This window comes from Manis pentadactyla, chromosome 12, assembly GCF_030020395.1.
Source record: "Manis pentadactyla isolate mManPen7 chromosome 12, mManPen7.hap1, whole genome shotgun sequence".
NCBI classification, from domain to species: Eukaryota; Metazoa; Chordata; class Mammalia; order Pholidota; family Manidae; genus Manis; species Manis pentadactyla.
In genome coordinates this window covers 56,661,909-56,681,538 of record NC_080030.1, presented here as the reverse complement: position 1 = coordinate 56,681,538, position 19,630 = coordinate 56,661,909, and the positions used below count along the sequence as shown (strand labels likewise).

Below are 19,630 nucleotides of genomic sequence, written 5' to 3'. Positions count from 1 at the left end.
GTACAAGGTAAGCATGCTTTCCAAATTAGTGGAAACATCAGGGGACCACTATTATCTCTGTCTTGCTTCTGGTAGTTCTGCATACGAGGTAGCATAGCAGTTGGATGCTCTGACTGATCAAAAGCAATACATTCACATTCATAAGGGGAGAAAGGGAAGGAATTAAAAAAAAAAATACTTACTTGGTCCTAGACCAATTGAAAAAGCAGCAACATATAGAAGCAAGCTGGCTAAGGAGAGCCATTTCAAAGTCGCGGGGACGTCTGCAGAGTCTGTGACCACGTGGTATTCAGCTTGGCTCAGTCCAGCATTTGGTAGGGATGCCAAGGTCATCTCCCCTCTCTTATCCACATCGTATCTTGTGGGCATTAGTGAGCTCCTGCTGTGGGATGTGATGCCCTTAAAGTGCTCTTGAAGAGTGTCACTGCTGGCTGACAGGTTCCTTGGTCCATAGAGCACAGACTCATCCAATGACTGGTTGATAGGACTATGGCTTCTGCAGATACTGGTGAAGTTCACATGGATGTTGAGATTCACAATGCCCATGGTCAACAATGAAGCTGCCATCACAGAGGAGCCAACGCAGAGGAAGGTTTTACTCCCAACATGGTCTACAAGGAGAGTAGCTGGGATGGTGCTGATGACCTTAACAACCCCAACCCCTGTGGAGGCGAGGCTGGCTGCCTCATTGCTTTGGAAGCCAACAGACTTCAGAACAGTTGATGCATAGAACAATATGTTCGGCTGGCCAGTGATTTGTACAAAAAACACCAGTGTTAAACCTATCATGACTCGAGTCCTCATGTTGTCCTTGGAACGAAACAGATCCCAAAAACTATACTGATATTCATCTTTCAGGGAAGATTTTATCAGAGTGAGTTCCTCTGTTGTTTCTGACATGGCTCTCAACCTTCTGAGAACCTTGCTAGCAGCTTCCTCGTGTCCTTTCATTACTAGAAACCGGGGACTTGGAGGAAGAAAGTACATAGCAATCGCTTGCAAAACTCCCAAGGGAATAACAAGGCTGAACATGTACTTCCAGCCTTGGGGAACATTGGCAAACGCGTAATTTGAAATGTAGGCAAAAAGAATGCCGATGACGATCATCAGCTCATTCAGTGACACAAGAAGTCCTCTTCTGTGTTGTGGAGCAATCTCTGCGATGTAAACACAAGTGGCAATTGAAGAGAGTGAAATGGAAACCCCTATAGTGATCCGTCCCAGTATGAGAACCGGGTAAGATAAACTGAGTATCACGACTAGGCTTCCAAGTCCAAGTAGGCAGGATGACAGGATGATGGCAGTCCTCCTTCCATACCTGTCGATCAGGACCCCTCCCGTGAGAGAGGCGAGTAAGGCCCCAATGAGGAGGGAGCTCACAACCATTTCCTGCTCGTGGCAGGTCAGGGCTAATACGGTTCTCATCTGAAGAAGAGCCCCAGAGATGAGCCCAAGTTCATAACCCACCAGGAGGCCACTGACAGCAGCAGTGACAGACGACAGAACAGCAAGCACTCCACAACCTGCAAGCAGAGAGGAGACACACAGAGGTCACTTCTGAGATGTTAAACACTTTACGTCTTTATGGAGACTTACCTTGGTGTAAGTAAGTTTTAGTGTCCTTAGAGCACTGAGCATAAATACACCTAAGTACAGTCAAATAATACACTAACAAAAACATGGCTTGATATAGAGGGGAAAATTCTTTTTCTCTCATTTTTGGGAGGAGAGGGGAGGCAGTCATTTCTTTCTGCTTGTGATGTTGTTTTTAATTTGCAGCAGACAGCTATGCAAGATAAGCACGTTTGAATAAACAAGAACACCACTTTGTTCCTGCTTTGGCATTGGCTAAAAATTCAGACAGCCTGGTTCTTGTGGTCCCGCTGCAGGTCTGTAAAGGCAAGCCCTTGAGGGCAGGACAAAGAGGCCAGGAGCCCAGGAAGTGCCACAGCCTTTCCGCCATGTAACCTGGGGGAAATTAAAGCAAAACCTCCAGGAAGCCTGTCCTCAGGGCTCCTTGGCCACCACGGGGGCACAGCTGAATTTGCTGATGCCCAGGCAGGTGCTGGGGAGGGGGTATGAGTACCTTAGCACAGCCCAGGTTGTGTCAGAAACAAAGAAGAGAGAAATGGATGCAGGTAGGGAACCTACAAAGCTATTACTTGTTCTAAGTAAGAAGGAAGAGGAACAGAACATAGGGCACAAGAGCAAAAGGATACTGTTTTATTATTTTAAAGTTGAAACTTGAATTAAAATGGCAAAATGTTAATAGTTATTAACTTTTGGTGATAGGTATGCAGGTGTTTGTTATATGTTTGTAGCCTGTCAAAACAGAAACAAAATGAAACAAGAAGTAGGTGAGGGAAGTGTATTGCAAGCACAGGAAATAGCAGTTTACAAGACCTGAGGACAGGAATGTTCTTGTCATGTTTAGGAACTGTCAGGCAGCCAATACATCATGCATGGGGAGACAAGTGGGAGAGGGCGTCCAGCGAGTCTGGGTAGGGACAGAGGGGACACTTCATATAGGGCCTTGCGGGTCACAATGACAACTTTTTATTGGGTTCCTTGTACAGTCACCACCCACTGAACAGTATGGAAGGCACTGGCCCTGAGCTTCTTGCTGCTATGTGCAGACCAGCTCTTCAAGGGACAAGACTGATAGCAGGGAGGAGACTGTTGTCTTAGTTTTGACACCAAATGATGGTAGCTTAGACTTGGGTGTTTAAAGTAGAAATGGAGACAAGCAGAGTAAAGAGTTAATCTGGAGGCAAACTGATTATACTTGCTCATGAATTGAAGCTTGAAAGGTAAGGATGTGGGTCAAAACCCAAGATGGCTCCATGGTTTGAGCAGTCAGTTGGGTGATTATACAATCTCCAGTACCCTGTATACAAGCTAATGCTGATCTGGGGAAGATGGGGAAGAGAACTGGTTCTGGGTGGCAGGAAAGGAGGAGTGGAAATTAGAAATTCCATTTTAGACTTAGTGGAATGTTTTATTTGTTTTACCTGAAAGGCATCTGGATAAAAAAGTTGACTTGGATTAAGCATACAGATTTGGAGTTTAAGAGGTAAGTCAAGGCTAGAGATATGGATTTGGGATTCAGCAGCATGTATTTAGTATTTTTTATTTTTTTTACATAATTATTTTTTTTTGAAGGGTAGTTGACGCACAGTATTACATTACATTAGTTTCAAGTGTACAATGCAGTGATAAAACATTTATATACATAATTCTAGGTTCCAGCTATCACCCTACCAAGCTGTAACAATATCTTGACTATATTCCTTATGCTATACATTACATCCCGGTTACTTATTTATTTTACCATTGGAAGTCTGTCCTTTTTTTTTTTTTTTTTTTTTGTGAGGGCATCTCTCATATTTATTGATCAAATGGTTGTTAATGACAACAAATTCTGTATAGGGGAGTCAATGTTCAATGCACAATCATTAATCCACCCCAAGCCTAATTTTCGTCAGTCTCCAATCTTCTGAGGCATAACAAACAAGTTCTTACATGGAGAACAAATTCTTACATAATGAATAAGTTACATAGTGAACAGTACAAGGGCAGCCATCACAGAAACCTTCGGTTTTGCCCATGCATTATGAACTATAAACAGTCAGTTCAAATATGAATACTCATTTGGTTTTTATACTTGATTTATATGTGGATACCACATTTCTCTCTTTATTATTATTATTTTTAATAAAATGCTGAAGTGGTAGGTAGATACAAGATAAAGGTAGAAAACATAGTTTAGTGTTGTAAGAGAGCAAATGTAGATGATCAGGTGTGTGCCTGTAGACTATGTGTTAATCCAAGCTAGACAAGGGCAATAAAACATCCACATATGCAGAAGATTTCTCTCAGAACGGGGGGGTGAGGTTCTAAGCCTCACCTCTGTTGATCCCCAATTTCTCACCTGATGGCCCCCCTGTGACTGTGCCTGTCTTAGGTTGTTCCTCCCTTGAGGAATCTTACCCGTCTCTGGCTAACCAGTCATCTTCCGGGGCCATACAGGGAAATGTAAAGTTGGTAAGTGAGAGAGAAGCCTTATTGTTTGAAAAGGTTAGCTTTTTACTTCTTTGCAGACTTATGCCCTGTGGCTTCTATGCCCAGCATTTGTCTTGAGGTATCTTTACCACTTGGAAGAATTATGATATTCGGTAAATTTGATACGAGGCACAAATTCTATTTAAGGGTTGTAATTAGGAAGGAAGAAGAAAAGCTATAGAAGTAGCAGGCAGCAGAAAACATGGGAAGATTGATTATTACTTTGACATATCTTCTTGTAGAGTAACTTCAGCATGTATAGGTTTTAAACTACTAATTAAATTGCACACACACATTAACATAATAGGAGTATAGTTACATAACCAAAGCATATCTGTAATTACCAGCCATCTCCAGTGAAACCAAGAAAACCAGTTAGGCACCTTAGGCATTTGTGAAAACTTATCTATGATATGGTGGGTATTGTCCAACTGAACTTGAACAGTCTGAGAGAAATCAGACAAATTAAAACAACCCATTCCTGGGGAATGTTCACATCCCTTATGTTCTTTTAACAGTAAATAGTCTGTAGTTGTAAGATTTTGGAGCGCTACAATTTGCACTTCTCCAAATTCTTGGTTGAGTTCCAACAGTATAGATCCAGTCAAATTTGTTGTTTTACTGTATGCACAGGCCAGCTTAGATATTTCCTTCCTCATTCCCATGGCAAGTCCAGGAACTGGTGGGATGAGTGCATCTACAGCTGTAGCAGTGCGTGGATCTTTGTTGGGGTTTTTTGATGATCATCTTCTGGCATGAGTCTTCCAGAGAGTGCTGATGTTGGAAGTTCTCTTTCATATCGTATCTTAGTTCATTTTCAGGGTAGCCCAATTAGGCTTTGATCTTCTGTATAAACGCAAACAGATCCTTTGCCTACACTTTTATATGCCCTTTATACCCTTGTGTAGAACTCGTTGGAGGTTACCACACAGGAACTGCCCTTTTTTGTTTTGTTTTGTTTTGTTTTGTTTTATTTTTGGTATCACTAATCTACACTTACATGATGAATATTATGTTTACTAGGCTCTCCCCTATACCAGGTCTCCCCTATAAACCCCTTTACAGTCACTGTCCATCAGCATAGCAAAATGTTGTAGAATCACTACTTGCCTTCTCTGTGTTGTACAGCCCTCCCTTTTCTCCTACCCCCCCATGCATGCTAATCTTAATACCCCCCTACTTCTCCCCCCTCTTATCCCTCCCTACCCACCCATCCTCCCCAGTCCCTTTAACTTTGGTACCTGTTAGTCCATTCTTGAGTTCTGTGATTCTGCTGCTGTTTTGTTCCTTCAGTTTTTCCTTTGTTCTTATATTCCACAGATAAGTGAAATCATTTGGTATTTCTCTTTCTCCGCTTGGCTTGTTTCACTGAGCATAATACCCTCCAGCTCCATCCATGTTGCTGCGAATGGTTGGATTTGCCCTTTTCTTATGGCTGAGTAGTATTCGATTGTGTATATGTACCACATCTTCTTTATCCATTCATCTATCGATGGACATTTAGGTTGCTTCCAATTCTTGGCTATTGTAAATAGTGCTGCGATAAACATAGGGGTGCACTGATCTTTCTCATACTTGATTGCTGCATTCTTAGGGTAAATTCCTAGGAGTGCAATTCCTGGGTCAAATGGTAAGTCTGTTTTGAGCATTTTGAGGAACCTCCATACTGCTTTCCACAATGGTTGAACTAACTTGCATTCCCACCAGCAGTGTAGGAGGGTTCCCCTTTCTCCACAGCCTCGCCAACATTTGTTGTTGTTTGTCTTTTGGATGGCAGCCATCCTTACTGGTGTGAGGTGATACCTCATTGTAGTTTTAATTTGCATTTCTCTGATAATTAGCGATGTGGAGCATCTTTTCATGTGTCTGTTGGCCATCTGTATTTCTTTTTTGGAGAACTGTCTGTTCAGTTCCTCTGCCCATTTTTTAATTGGGTTGTTTTTTGTTTGTTGAGGCGTGTGAGCTCTTTATATATTCTGGACGTCAAGCCTTTATCGGATGTGTCATTTTCAAATATATTCTCCCATACTGTAGGGATCCTTTTTGTTCTATTGATGGTGACTTTTGCTGTACAGAAGCTTTTCAGCTTAATATAGTCACACTTATTCATTTTTGCTTGTTGTTTTCCTTGCCCGGGGAGATATGTTCAAGAAGAGGTCACTCATGTTTATGTCTAAGAGGTTTTTGCTTGTGTTTTCTTCCAAGAGTTTAATGGTTTCATGACTTACATTCAGGTCTTTGATCCATTTTGAGTTTACTTTTGTATATGGGGTTAGACAATGGTCCAGTTTCATTCTACATGTAGCTGTCCAGTTTTGCCAGCACCATCTGTTGAAGAGACTGTCATTTCGCCATTGTATGTCCATGGCTCCTTTATCATATATTAATTGACCATATATGTCTGGGTTAATGTCTGGATTCTCTAGTCTGTTCCATTGGTCTGTGGCTCTGCTCTTGTGCCAGTACCAAATTGTCTTGATTACTATGGCTTTATAGTAGAGCTTGAAGTTGGGGAGTGAGATCCCCCCTACTTTATTCTTCTTTCTCAGGATTGCTTTGGCTATTCGGGGTCTTTGGTGTTTCCATATGAATTTTAGAACTATTTGTTCCAGTTCATTGAAGTATGTTGCTGGTAGTTTCACAGGGATTGCATCAAATCTGTATATTGCTTTGGGCAGGATGGCCATTTTGACGATATTAATTCTTCCTAGCCACGAGCATGGGATGACTTTCCATCTGTTAGTGTCCCCTTTAATTTCTCTTAAGAGTGACTTGTAGTTTTCAGAGTATAAGTCTTTCACTTCTTTGGTTAGGTTTATTCCTAGGTATTTTATTTTTTTTGATGCAATTGTGAATGGAGTTGTTTTCCTGATTTCTCCTTCTGTTGGTTCATTGTTAGTATATAGGAAAGCCACAGATTTCTGTGTGTTGATTTTGTATCCTGCAACTTTGCTGTATTCCGATATCAGTTCTAGTAGTTTTGGGGTGGAGTCTTTAGGGTTTTTTTATGTACAGTATCATGTCATCTGCAAATAGTGACAGTTTAACTTCTTCTTTACCAATCTAGATTCCTTGTATTTCTTTGTTTTGTCTGATTGCCGTGGCTAGGACCTCCAGTACTATGTTAAATAACAGTGGAGAGAGTGGGCATCCCTGTCTAGTTCCCGATCTCAGAGGAAATGCTTTCAGCTTCTCGCTGTTCAATATAATGTTGGCTGTGGGTTTATCATAGATGGCCTTTATTATGTTGAGGTACTTGCCCTCTATTCCCATTTTGCTGAGAGTTTTTATCATGAATGGATGTTGAACTTTGTCAAATGCTTTCTCAGCATCTATGGAGATGATCATGTGGTTTTTGTCTTTCTTTTTGTTGATGTGGTGGATGATGTTGATGGACTTTCGAATGTTGTACCATCCTTGCATCGCTGGGATGAATCCCACTTGGTCATGGAGTATGATCCTTTTGATGTATTTTTGAATTCGGTTTGCTAATATTTTGTTGAGTATTTTTGCATCTACGTTCATCAGGGATATTGGTCTGTAGTTTTCTTTTTTGGTGGGGTCTTTGCCTGGTTTTGGTATTAGGGTGATGTTAGCTTCATAGAATGAGTTTGGGAGTATCCCCTCCTCCTCTATTTTTTGGAAAACTTTAGGGAGAATAGGTATTATGTCTTCCCTGTATGTCTGATAAAATTCCGAGGTAAATCCATCTGGCCCAGGGATTTTGTTCTTTGGTAGTTTTTTGATTACCGCTTCAATTTCTTTACTGGTAATTGGTCTGTTTAGATTTTCTGTTTCTTTCTGGGTCAGTCTTGGAAGGTTGTATTTTTCTAGGAAGTTGTCCATTTCTCCTAGGTTTCCCAGCTTGTTAGCATATAGGTTTTCATAGTATTCTCTAATAATTCTTTGTATTTCTGTGGGGTCCGTCGTGATTTTTCCTTTCTCGTTTCTGATACTGTTGATTTGTGTTGACTCTCTTTTCTTCTTAATAAGTCTGGCTAGAGGCTTACCTATTTTGTTTATTTTCTCGAAGAACCAGCTCTTGGTTTCATGTATTTTTGCTATTGTTTTATTCTCCTCAATTTTATTTATTTCTTCTCTGATCTTTATTATGTCCCTCCTTCTGCTGATCTTAGGCCTCATCTGTTCTTCTTTTTCCAATTTTGATAATTGTGACATTAGACCGTTCATTTGGGTTTGCTTTTCCTTTTTTAAATATGCTTGGATTGCTATATACTTTCCTCTTAAGACTGCTTTTGCTGTGTCCCACAGAAGTTGGGGCTTAGTGTTGTTGTTGTCATTTGTTTCCATATATTACTGGATCTCCATTTTGATTTGGTCATTGATCCATTGATTATTTAGGAGTGTGTTGTTAAGCCTCCATGTTTTTGTGAGCCTCTTTGCTTTCTTTGTACAGTTTATTTCTAGTTTTATGCCTTTGTGGTCTGAAAAGTTGGTTGGTAGGATTTCAATCTTTTGGAATTTTCTGAGGCTCTTTTTGTGGCCTAGTATGTGGTCTATTCTGGAGAATGTTCCATGTGCACTTGAGAAGAATCTATATCCTGTTGCTTTTGGATGTAGAGTTCTACAGATGTCTATTAGGTCCATCTGCTCTACTGTGTTGTTCAGTGCTTCCGTGTCCTTACTTATTTTCTGCCCAGTGGATCTATCCTTTGGGGTGAGTGGTGTGTTGAAGTCTCCTAGAATGAATGCACTGCAGTCTATATCCCCCTTTAATTCTGTTAGTATTTGTTTCACATATGCTGGTGCTCCTGTGTTGGGAGCATATATATTTAGAATGGTTATATCCTCTTGTTTGACTGAGCCCTTTATCATTATGTAGTGTCCTTCTTTATCTCTTGTTACTTTCTTTGTTTTGAAGTCTATTTTGTCTGATATTAGTACTGCAACCCCTGCTTTCTTCTCACTGTTGTTTGCTTGAAATATGTTTTTCCATCCCTTGACTTTTAGTCTGTACATGTCTTTGGGTTTGAGGTGAGTTTCTTGTAAGCAGCATATAGATGGGTCTTGCTTTTTTATCCATTCTGTTACTCTGTGTCTTTTGATTGGTGCATTCAACCCATTAACATTTAGGGTGACTATTGAAAGATATGTACTTATTGCCACTGCAGGCTTTAAATTCATGGTTACCAAAGGTTCAAGGTTAGCCTCTTTAGTATCTTACTGCCTAACTTAGTTCGCTTATTGAGCTGTTATATACACTGTCTGGAGATTCTTTTCTTCTCTCCCTTCTTGTTCCTCCTCCTCGATTCTTCATATGTTGGGTGTTTTGTGCTGTGCTCTTTCTAGGAGTGCTCCCATCTAGAGCAGTCCCTGTAAGATACCCTGTAGAGGTGGTTTGTGGGAGGCAAATTCCCTCAGCTTTTGTTTGTCAGGGAATTGTTTAATCCCACCGTCATATTTGAATGATAGTCGTGCTGGATACAGTATCCTTTGTTCAAGGCCCTTCTGTTTCATTTTATTAAATATATCATGCCATTCTCTTCTGGCCTGTAGGGTTTCTGTTGAGAAATCTGATGTTAGCCTGATGGGTTTCCCTTTATAGGTGACCTTTTTCTCTCTAGCTGCCTTTAACACTCTTTCCTTGTCCTTGATCTTTGCCATTTTAATTATTATGTGTCTTGGTGTTGTCCTTCTTGGATCCTTTCTGTTGGGGGTTCTGTGTATTTCTGTGGTCTGTTCGATTATTTCCTCCCCCAGTTTGGGGAAGTTTTCAGCAATTATTTCTTCTAAGATACTTTCCATCTCTTTTCCTCTCTCTTCTTCTTCTGGGACCCCTATAATACGGATATTGTTCCTTTTGGATTGGTCACACAGTTCTCTTAATATTGTTTCATTCCTGGAGATCCTTTTGTCTCTCTCTATGTCAGCTTCTATGCGTTCCTGTTCTCTGATTTCAATTTCATCAATGGCCTCTTGCATCCTATCCATTCTGCTTATAAACCCTTCCAGAGTTTGTTTCATTTCTGTGATCTCCTTTCTGGCATCTGTGATCTCCCTCCGGACTTCATCCCATTTCTCTTGCATATTTCTCTGCATCTCTGTCAGCATGTTTATGATTCTTATTTTGAATTCTTTTTCAGGAAGACTGGTTAGGTCTGTCTCCTTCTCTGGTGTTGTCTCTGTGATCTTTGTCTGCCTGTAGCTTTGCCTTTTCATGGTGATTGGAATAGTTTGCAGAGCTGGGACAAGTGACGGCTGGAAGGACTTCCTTTCTTGTTGGTTTGTGGCCCTCCTCTCCTGGGAGAACAGCGTCCTCTAGTGGCTTGTGCTGGGCAGCTGCGCGCAGACAGGGTTTCTGCTTCCTGCCCGGTTGCTATGGAGTTAATCTCCACTGTTGCTGTGGGCGTGGCCTAGCTCAGGCAGCTACTCCAAAGTGGTGGAGTCGCGTTGGAGCAGGAGCTGCTGGGAGGCTATTTATCTCCGTAAGGGGCCTCCCTGCTCCCTGCAGCCCAGAGGTTAGGGTGCCCAGAGATCCCCGGATTCCCTACCTCTGGATTAAGTGTCCCGCCCTGCCCCTTTAAGACTTCCAAAAAGCACCCACCAAAACAAAACAACGACCACCAAAAAAAAAAAAGAAAAAAAATTTTTTTTAATTAAAGAAAGGTGGTCGCTCGTTTTTCTTTATTCTCCGGTGCCAGCCTCGGGCCTCTGCTCACCGGTCTTGGTGCCCTGTTTCCCTAGTATTGGTGTCCCTATCCCTTTAAGACTTCCAAAAAGCGCTCGCCAAAAAAAAACAGAAAAAAAAAAAATGGCCACTCGCTTTTTTTATGTCCTCCAATGCCAGGCCTCCAGTGCCCGCTCACTGTTCTTGCTGCCCTGTTTCCCTAGCATCCAGGGCCCCCTGGGCATGTACTGTGTCTGGGCTCTGGCCCGGATGGCTGGGGCTGGGTGTTCGGCAGTCCTGGGCTCCGTCTCCCTCCCGCTCTGCCTGCTCTTCTCCCGCCGGGAGCTGGGGGGAGGGGCGCTCGGCTCCCGCGGGGCCGGGGCTTGTATCTTACCCCCTTCGCGAGGCGCTGGGTTCTCTCAGGTGCGGATGTGGTCTGGATATTGTCCTGTGTCCTCTGGTCTTTATTCTAGGAAGGGTTGTCTTTGTTATATTTTCATAGATATATGTTGTTTTGGGAGGAGATTTCCGCTGCTCTACTCACGCCGCCATCTTCCGCCCCTCCTCCTGCCATGTGTTTAGTATTTAAATGGGATGTATGCAAAATGGACTAGAAAAGTGTGTGGGCACACAATTATCCCAGGCTGAGCTCAGGCCATTTAACCCTGCCATTGTTGGGGTAAGGATTCTGGTTTAAAAGTGCTCTTTAGATCTGGTGAAAGGAGCACATCAAATAAAAGTGACTTAAGTTTCTTCCCAACATAAATATCCAATATATTTTACATCTCCAGGGTCCTAGGAAATAGGAGACTTCAAAATAAATAAACAAAGGATTGAATATTGACATGAAGGAGAAAATAAATATGTAGGAATCCACAATAAAGTAAAACTAATTTATGAGCATTGCAAACACAAGCTATAATACTGAAATTAAACTGGCGATTTATCTAGTTAATCACAACACAAATATTTAGCACTATTACGCTGCAGATGTTTTCCTAGGTTCTGGGAGTTATATGCAGCAATGAAATAAAACAGATGTAGTCCTTGAACCCCAAGAAACTTAACATTTTGATGATATCTCTATTATCTATTATTTATTATGTATTGTTTTAATTTTTACTTGCAAAATGACTTTACATGGTTGTAGTTTCCTTCATGTCCTCAATTTCCACATATTCTTTTTTTCTCATGTGATCTTAAAGTCCTTAACAACAAATTCCTCTATTCCAAGGAGAATTAGGTCAAATTCTTCACACCTCCACTTGTATATAGCTTCATACCTCTACTCGTCATTGTTCATTTTATCTATGTTTGACATAGCATGTGACATTGACTGGCATGTGTGTTTTGGCAATTGGTCTCTGAGATTCAAATTGGAGAAGTGACTTAGGGGAATGAAACACTTTTTCTCTAAGGAGGCAGATTGAGAGAGGCACCCCAGGAGGGGGCTTAGAGTGACAAAGGGTAGCATGGGGATCCAGAGTCAAAGACCTGGGGGAATAAATGCCAGAACTGCTTGAATAGCAGCAGATTGTCCTTGCCGCATTCCTTTCCTTCCCAGTCCTCATTTTCTCCCTTTGTTTCATGGGAAAGAGTGCTTCCCTACAAAAAGGAAGATCTCTTGAAATACAGAGCCCCTTCCTCTAATGCTCTGTAATTCTACTTTAGAGAGTCTGAGGTGCTGAATAAAGTGGGAGCGGGGGTAACGGACAGGGCAAGTTGCAAAGCCGGCTTCTTGTAGCCTGCAGGAATCTCTCCTGACAGAAGAGGGATCCAGTTTTGTCCTCTATGTTCTGGACTTAGCTTCATATTCTTAACTTGAATCAGGGGTCATAGGACACTGACAAACTGGGATGTGTGCAAAAAAGTCTGGAAACTGTCCCAGTTTGACAGTGGCCCTCTTGAGACCCAGCAACTAGCACTGAGTGTACTTCTCCAGAGACATAATAAAGTTATGTCCACATTAACTGGGAAAAAAATTATTTCTACAAAATTACAAGTGTTTAAAAATTTTGTATATCACAACATTACCTATCTATCTATCTGTGGAATTGGCCTTTAAAAGCTTAAATAGTTACACTCAGACAATCCATGACCCTCTTCTCATACCAACATGGGTCATATGCTACAGAATTAAGCTACAGCTTTAATTGTCAATTTTATTTGAGGGGTTTATCTTCCCCATTATACGCCTTAAGGGCTACTGCCCCCAAACTAGCTCCCCACCCTTCTCGCTACTGCTACTTACTGCCACTGAAATTCTACTGTGATCGTCCAACTGCCCATTGGAATATGAATTCTAATTCAGTGTGGAAGGCTGGTAGTCCCTAAAGCGTCCACCAGGGCAGCACTGTGACACCTTAGGACTTCCGCCTAAGGAAATTTTCCTGGTGCTATTTTACCACATAAAAACACTGAAGAGAGACAGAAACAATAGGCTTCTTCCTGTATCCACTTTTTGGTTGATGATGGAAGCAAGATGTTATCCTATGGATGCCAGAAAGTAGAGGTAATTTTTCCAAGAAATCTGGCTGTGAACAGGAGGAAAGAGATGGGATGGGGCAGGGAGGTGGGGTTTCTGTTTGCTTAGATCCGGAAGGGAGAATCTGGGGCAGCTGGGGAGACTGAAGAGAAAGGAGCAGCCGGTGCTAAAGAGAGGGTAAGGTGGGGAATCATAATTAGCGCCTTTTAAGAAAACAGCCAAGCCTGCCCGAAGTCAGTCTGTACTTATCATTTGTTCATGATGAAGTTCATTCAGCATTACAGTCGTTTTGCTTGGGGCCTTGCTTCCTTTACATGCATGTTCCCCAACAGGGCTGCGGGGAATTCTCAGCCTTTTGTGGACACCACAGAAGTGGGAACTATCTGGAGACTGGCAGCTGGCCCCCACAGACTGGTGGGTCAGGCCTACTTCTCTGTCTTGCTGCTTTTCTAGACCAGCAGAGTTTTCTGAGGCACTGATTCCCCAATAAGGTAATAAAGGACACCCATATAGAAGATGTGATCCCAATTGAAAGGCTTTATGCAAATGAGAGCACAAAGGGCAGGCAGCCCACACCAGCTCCGGGCCTGCAGCCAGGCCAGAACAATAGCTTCATTGTCTGAGCCCACGGTGACTCAGATGCAGCCACAACTGTAACCAGCACGCACACAAAACACTCGGTTTTTCACAATATTTGAGTTTCTGCCTGCTTTCCCCTTTCTTTTCTTCCCCATATGCCTATTACAGCGTCTGTACACAATGGACACACAGTACACACCCACTGGCCGACTGTCTCTGACAACAGACTGAAAAGCGTGCACACACAGGTTTGTGCGGCAGGCTGCCAGGTAATTAATTATACAGCTCGATCCACTGTGAATGCTTCGCAAATTTAAAAGCCCTCTTACTTTCATGTTTGGCTGGAGGAAAATTTGCAGTGGCTGCAGAATGGCCTGGCACTTGGGGGTCGCCCTTTCTCTGCTCTTTCTCCCTGAATACCCAACCTGTCTCTCAAGAGGCATTTCGTGTGCCACCTCCCCATGAAGCCCAGGCTGCTTTGCCTTCTGGTGCTGCCCACCTCGAGGCCTGTGCTCCTGCTGTGCCCAGCACGTGTGTTTCAGGGCCCCTCACTATTTACTTACCCACTGGTCTCCCCCTCTCAGACTGAAAGCCCTTGAAGGCAAGAACTCTGCTTTACTTCCGTCTGTATTCTCATCTCTAGTCTTTGGCACGAGATAAATACTCAGTAGGGGTTTGCTGAGTGATTGAATAAATGAATGAATGATAATAAGACTCCAGAATACTGATCCTTGGTCCTCTACTCCCCAGTTTTGTCAACGGACTAAGGTTAATACCTAGTCTTAGGTGGTGGTTAGCATTTAGAACTGCGTATTTACTTAAGTGCTTAGCATTTGAATAGCAGAGTATTAGGATTTCTATAGCACTTTCAGCACTCTTCTTAGCTGGTTAATATAGCACCCTTGCAGAGAGCATGAAGTGTTTCATCGTCACTGTATATTTATATTTGATTAAACGTCAGCCCCGTGCTTGGACTTGTTTTCCAGTCATTCAGACTCAGTGTTCAACAGTCCCCTGACAATAGCCAGGTTGTCAGGTCTCCCAGCAATCTCCAGGCAACCATTGTCAGCCCATCCATAACACTTGCATTGACCACTGCCTACCAGGTACTTTCCCAGACTTGTGCTTGTCTTGAAGCTGCTCATCCCCACAGCCTGTTCTTCCCCTTCCTTCAGAGCCTCAGGAAACCCAGTTCATCTGTGATGATCCAGCTCAAATATCACCTCCTCTATGAAATCTTTCCAGACCCCCCTTCTTTGGTTAGCACTAATCTCCCTCTCTCTCTTGCTTTTTCATCCATGGTCTTTTGGTTCAACCAGAGGCTCCCTCACACCCAGAGGGCACCTCCCATGGAGGGTTGAGGTGTGTTGTTTCCAACAGCTGTCAGAGGTCCCAGATGCGGCCTCTGGGACCTGGACCACTCGTGGTATGCCTTGTGGTGGTAAATACTGGGCCCCAGGCTTCATCTAACCACTATCCCATCTCCCTTGCCCCCTAATTCTATTCTTACCATACAATGAAACTCAGACCAACAGAAAATTTGGCCTCTTCCTCTGCCTACAATTGTTTGCTCTTTCTAGGACAAAAAGATAAGAACTTTGCTTTCTTTCTTTTTAATTTTTCCAACCCCAGGTTTGTTTTAGTAGTACTTTCACAGACCCACTTTCCTGAAGTTACTATTCTCCAATCACTATGGAGTAGGGAGGTATAGAGAGGAGACACCCTTTATATTTGCTTATTGGCATTTCCCCACATCCTGTTTTTTCTGCCCAACAACACGTATGACTTTTCATTCTTTTCTTCCTTTCCTTCCTTCCTTCCCTCCTTTAATTCTAAACTTTCCACCAGGGTAAGTCTGGGTGCTCGTTTCTTCTAAATTTTTCTGCTAGTAGTTGAGTTCTTCTCAGAAAAGATTTCTTGTAGTATTTGGGGTTTGCCCCCTTTTGTTTGGGAACAATTGTTTATTGGTTGCTTATATGTTGTCACTTCCTCTCTCATTTTTTCTTGTACTTTTTATGTGCAACCCAGAATAGCTTCTCCACCTTATTCTCCACATCACAGATTTCAAATAATTGTTCCGCTCCTGCGGTCTTAGTCTCCTCTGTCTGTAGCAGTCCGTCTACATCTTCATTCTCAGCTGGGTCCACTTTTACTTTGGTGTACCTTATCCTCATAGGTCATGCTACATCTCTTATTTTAGAGTCCATTTAAAAAAAAAAAATTATGGGGTACAGAAATCACATGCTTTCTCAAATGTGTTTGTTTCCTGTAAAAAGAAATCTTAAAATGTATGCTTTGCTTTTGCAGTCAAAGTACACTTGTACTTGCCAATAGCTAGATTTGCTGCCTTCTCTTTACCAGCACCCAGATCAGTGAGGAATTTTTGACGGCAAGAAACCAAAAACCTGGAAGGCAAGGGCTGAAAATCCCACGACATTTGTTGTTTAATTAGTGAGCAGACCAAGTGGAGTTTGGTGTCGCCAAGGACTCACACTCTCTCCGGCCTTCTGTTCCCACCTCCTCAGAGGGCTGGCTTTTGTCCCTGGCTTGTCACCATATGTGCACGGTGGCTGTCATAGCTCCAGGCACAAGATTCTCTCACAACCAGATCCATATCAAGGGACAATGAAAGAAGGCTTAGGGCTAGGCCCTTTTCCTTTTATCAGGGAGAGAACTTTCCAGAGGCACCATGGAAGATGATGGGGTTCAGGACATGCCACCCCCAAAATATGGTACCTCGGCATATTGAATATTTTAAGCCTTAGGAGTTAGAGAAAATGGCAGAAGTGGGAGGGTCCCTCTGGCCATCTCCCCCTGCCCTTCTCCCTGAAGCAAGTCAAACAACCCTCCTGCAGGAGGTGCCTTCCCTATACCCAGAGGTGAAGAACATTCTCATCTCCAAAGACAAAGGGATGCAAAGAATGAACAGGCCTGCTAAGTTTCCCCTAGTTTACTACACTGACTTTATACTACTTAGCCTGTCACACTGCTCCATGACTGTCCATTTCTCACCAAGCCTAGCATAAAAGATACTCAGGTTTAACCATTTCTTTGGGTCTTCATTTCCTTATGAAGGCTCCCATGTTATGGAAACTTACATTAAATAAATTTGAATGCTTCTCTCCCATTAACCTGCATTTGTTAGCTTAATTTTAAGACCTAGCCAGGGACCCTAAAAGGGTCGAGTAAACTTTCTTTTCTTCTCCTACAAAAACCTACCATAATGTCTCATTGCCCTGAACCAGTCGGTCTCATGGTCAAACATCTGCTGCGAAAGAGTCTGAAAAGTGTGTCTGAATCTTTTGTTTCCCTGGATAGAAAAGGCAGAAAATCAGAAGGAAGTTGGAACAGCTGCTGTGTTTTTAGTGTCTGCCACTCCTTACTCTAGCCACTAGCTTACAGTCAGAAACTCCTCATATTAGCCCTGAAGGAGCAATCGATGTGCACAGCTGCTGGCCAAAATTCTGACGTCTGGAAGTTATTTTTCTGGTGTGGCTCCACTGAGAAAGGAATTGTTGTGCTTCCACTTTTCGGTCCCCTGACTATGAATAAGGGCTATCAGTCCTGTGTTATTTAAAGCAGTCTGTAGTTCTCTGCTTGCCAAAAGCACTACATACACACCTACAGACCATTGCACATCAACTATATTCCAATTAAACAAAACATACAGTACATACAAAACTACAGCTTCCAGAGTGTAACATTCCAGTGGCTTATCTTGTCTAGACTTTGCCCGTTCTTAAAGCTGATTTCATATTTCAGTTTGCCATGAGTTCCTACTGAGCCCAGAGTTTCTGAAATGCTGGAAATTGTAGCCCTTGAGAGATTTGGAAGAGAGTAAAGATGACAGGATAGGATGGGGAGAGTTGGTGTGTTGAGCAGAAACCTCTGACTCTCTGAAAGAGCAGCTCCAGGGGTTCGTTATGTCTTTCCTTTCTCTGGTTGGTGAAAATTCTCTCAATTAGAGATGCACAGTGAGAATCTGTGGACAGCTAGAATTTTACTGCCCTATTACAGGTTAGGCCCACGTTTGCATTTTATTTAGGGTTGAGTCCTAAACTCACTGATAGGTATATCTGGCTTTCATATCTCTTTCCATGTTTGTATGGGGGTTTCCAATAGATAGGAAGGGGTGAACTGGAAGACCAAACCAGCAGCCATTTTCCCTAGAGAGCTCTGATATTTTTTAGAATGGAGAGTCTCAATGTGTGAGCCTGGGTGAGTTAGGGATGTTTGAAAATTAACAAAGTCATTAAGAGGGATCCTCATTCCATCAATGATTACTGGAAAACATAGTAACATACATATTTGCATATCAAAATTTCAAACGTATGTCAGTGTGACAAAGTATTTTTTTAATTCCAAGTGCTGGTGAGTGCATAATATCTTTCTGCTATTCTATATTTTCTAATCATTGAATATAAAACTGTGGATACTATTATGTGAGGGATTGAAATTCTTTTCCTATTTAAAAAGGAGTCCGTGTACCCAAAAAATGGTTGAGAATCACCCTTAGTGCTTTTAAAATTCCTTAATTAGGGAAATGAAATGTGAGGAAAATAAATAATATTGTAAAGACTGTGGCTATAAAGTTCTTTATATTATTAGGAAGAGCACTTTATTTACTAAAAAGAAATACCTGGATGACAACCTGAGTGTTAAGGGAGAAGACCATGGGGCATAGTTATAATACACAGGTGGACTCCAGGCGAGAGAGGGGCAGAGACAGTAAAGGCCAGGATGTTTTATATAATATAAAGGGAGAATTCTGAAACATTTGAGTGTGTGCACGTGTGTGTGTGTGTGCGTGTGTGTGAGAGAGAGAGAGAGAGAGAGAAAGTGGAATCAAGTAAGAACAAGAGAGCCCAGTAACAGGAGAAACAGAAGAAACAGTGCAGGTTGTGAGGACAAGTTGTGGAGAATGGGGAGCAAGCTGGAGGGAATAACAGCGCGAGCAGCCTGTGAGTTTGGAAAAGCTGGTTTACAAGAAATTCCCTGTAGTGGATTTAACAAGAGAATTGTAAGAATGGGCCCTCCTAATATTTAATTGCCCCATAGCCCTCTTCAAACCATCAGTAAAAATCTACTTGTATGGATGGGATTTGAGTATGTGGAGGAAAAAGGGCTGTGATCTATGCATAGATTAGAGTAGGGATAAGAAAAAAGACCAGTTGCAGGAAGTGAAGGACAAGAATCCATTAAACACAGCAAAAAGTGATTGGAAGAACCACAGAACTCCTAATATGTTTTGTGTGTGTTTGAGGATAGGCAGAGAAGTGGGGAGCATGCAGGAATGTGGACTTAACCTTGAAGTTCAAAATCATGGTGACAGCATGAAGCTGGCAGGTTTAGAGACATGCAGGTGAGGGTTCCCAAGACTCCTAACTCTGTCACCACTACCATCACTTTCAGAAACTTTCTTGATTAAAATTCCTCCTCTCAAGGACTCAGTACACAAAGTTTTCATGATCTGATTTCAGACCTCTCGTGCTCTGCCTCCTTTTGAACTCTGTGCTCTATCATACAAAAATATGTGTAGTTCCCTGAATGCACCATTCTCTCTTCTGCAAACATGTATACCAGCTATATAGACTGTCCTGTGTTAACCTCTTGGCCTCTGTTATACTTTCTTGACTCAGCTTAGCCATACTGTCTTCCAGGATCCTTCAAAACGTGGAGGAGCTGCCTTGTGCACACTATAGTATTATGTGTCTGGTCACCTCCTCCCCTGGAGGTTTCCTGATTTCTTGACTTTCTCCACCAATTGGTAATAAGCATCTTCATTGCATGGATGTCTCTTGTTCATCATTGGACCCAGGGTCAAGCATCCTATCTGATTCCTAGTAGACACTCAAAATTTGCTAAACATTTGTCTT

General features: G+C 42.3%; 1 protein-coding gene across 3 annotated transcripts in view; it reads right to left on the bottom strand.

Moving 5' to 3' along the window:
* Nucleotides 1-19,630, bottom strand: part of SLC2A12 (solute carrier family 2 member 12) — a 59,021-nt gene that overhangs the window by 32,314 nt on the left and 7,077 nt on the right. For 2 of the 3 annotated variants that reach the window (XM_036903741.2, XM_036903740.2), the window contains exon 2: nucleotides 183-1,523. In XM_036903741.2, the coding sequence (XP_036759636.1) occupies nucleotides 183-1,523 (1,341 nt within the window). The remainder of the gene's footprint in view (nucleotides 1-182; nucleotides 1,524-19,630) is intronic. The other variant, XM_036903744.2, reaches the window with a different exon arrangement.